This window comes from Empidonax traillii, unplaced genomic scaffold (assembly GCF_003031625.1).
Source record: "Empidonax traillii isolate 1590-97213 ecotype Southwest subspecies unplaced genomic scaffold, ASM303162v1 scaffold3107:size18789, whole genome shotgun sequence".
Taxonomy (NCBI): Eukaryota; Metazoa; Chordata; class Aves; order Passeriformes; family Tyrannidae; genus Empidonax; species Empidonax traillii.
In genome coordinates this window covers 1-1407 of record NW_020958300.1, presented here as the reverse complement: position 1 = coordinate 1407, position 1407 = coordinate 1, and the positions used below count along the sequence as shown (strand labels likewise).

Below are 1407 nucleotides of genomic sequence, written 5' to 3'. Positions count from 1 at the left end.
TCCATTCCCTCTACTCCAACAACACCAAGCTCCCCTTCGGGGTAAGAGGGGAACGGTGCCCTGGGGAGGTCCCAGGCTGTGCGGGGAGGGATGAGTTTTCCAGGGAAAAGCGTCAAGCCCGGCAGTTCCCGCAGGGAGGAGCTCGTGTCTCCCACTCAGGGACCGGGGCCACGCGGGCTGTGACACCCCCAGCCCCTCCTGGGGGGGGTTGGTGGGCTCTGCTTGTTCCATCCATCCCTGTTCCCGGGGGAACACCCCAGCCTGGATGTTCCCTCCATCCCTGGGAATCACCCCAGCCTGGGGTGATCATTCCCTCCATGCCCATCCCAGGGGACTGGAATCATCGATAATCCCAGAACAGACTCTCCGAGGTCTTTCCCAGCCCGGCTGATTCTCTGATTCCGTGACCTCGGAGATCATCCCGTCCAACCCCTGATCCAACCCCGCCCTGTCACCCAGCCTGTGGCACTGATGTCACATCCAGCCTGTCCTTAAACACCTCCAGGGACGGGGAATCCACCCCCTCCCTGGGCAGCCCATCCCAATGGCTGAGCACTCCCTCTGGAAAGGATTCCTTCCCAATATCCAACCCAAACCTCCCCTGGCACAGCTTGAGGCACGGCTTTCCCAGCCTGGCTGATTCCATGATTCTCTGATTCCCTGACTCCCTGATTCCATGATTCCCTGATTCCATGATTCCCTGATTCCATGATTCCCTGATTCCTCGATCCTCTGAATCTGGGATTCCCTGATTCTCTGACTCCTTGAGTCCCTGATTCTGTGATTCCCTGATTCCATGACACTTTGAATCCCTGATTTTATGATTCCCTGATTCCCTGATTCCTTGACTCTCTAATTCTGTGATTCTCTGATTCCCTGATCCTCTGAATCTGGGATTATCTGATTCCCTGACTCTCTGATTCTGTGATTCCCTGATTCCATGATTCCCTGATTCTGTGACTCCCCAGTTCCCTCATTTCCCCCCTTCCCGCGGCATTCCCGCGGCATTCCCGCGGCATTCCGTTGTCCCCGCAGGATTTCTGTGTCACCGTGTGCTTCGCCTTCTTCTGGCTGGTGGCGGCGGCCGCCTGGGGGAAGGGGCTGAGCGATGTGAAGGCGGCGACGCGTCCCGGGGCGCTGCTGGGGGCGATGGGCGTGTGCCAGGACCAGGGGGTGCAGTGCGGGCCGGGCCCCACGCCCGCCATGGGGCTGGCCAACATCTCCGTGGTGAGTGGGGTCTGTGGGGTCTGTGGGGGGTTCATTCGGGGATGGGAGGACATGGGGTGCATGTGGGACATGGGGTACAGGGGGCGTGAGGGGTGCCCAGGGCACACGGGGTGTGTGGGGGGTGTGAATTTAGGGGATATAGGGTGTGTATGGGATATAGGGTGTGTGTGGGATATAGGG

General features: G+C 59.5%; 1 protein-coding gene across 1 annotated transcript in view; it reads left to right on the top strand.

The window, feature by feature from the left end:
- The window catches only part of LOC114072389 (synaptophysin-like protein 2), a gene marked incomplete at its 3' end in the record, with an annotated part of 7473 nt that extends 6246 nt beyond the window's left edge, over positions 1-1227 (top strand). Inside the window, 1 exon segment of the mRNA XM_027910291.1 lies at positions 1036-1227. Coding sequence (XP_027766092.1) covers positions 1036-1227 — 192 coding nt within the window.
- Positions 1228-1407: the final 180 nt, after the last annotated feature.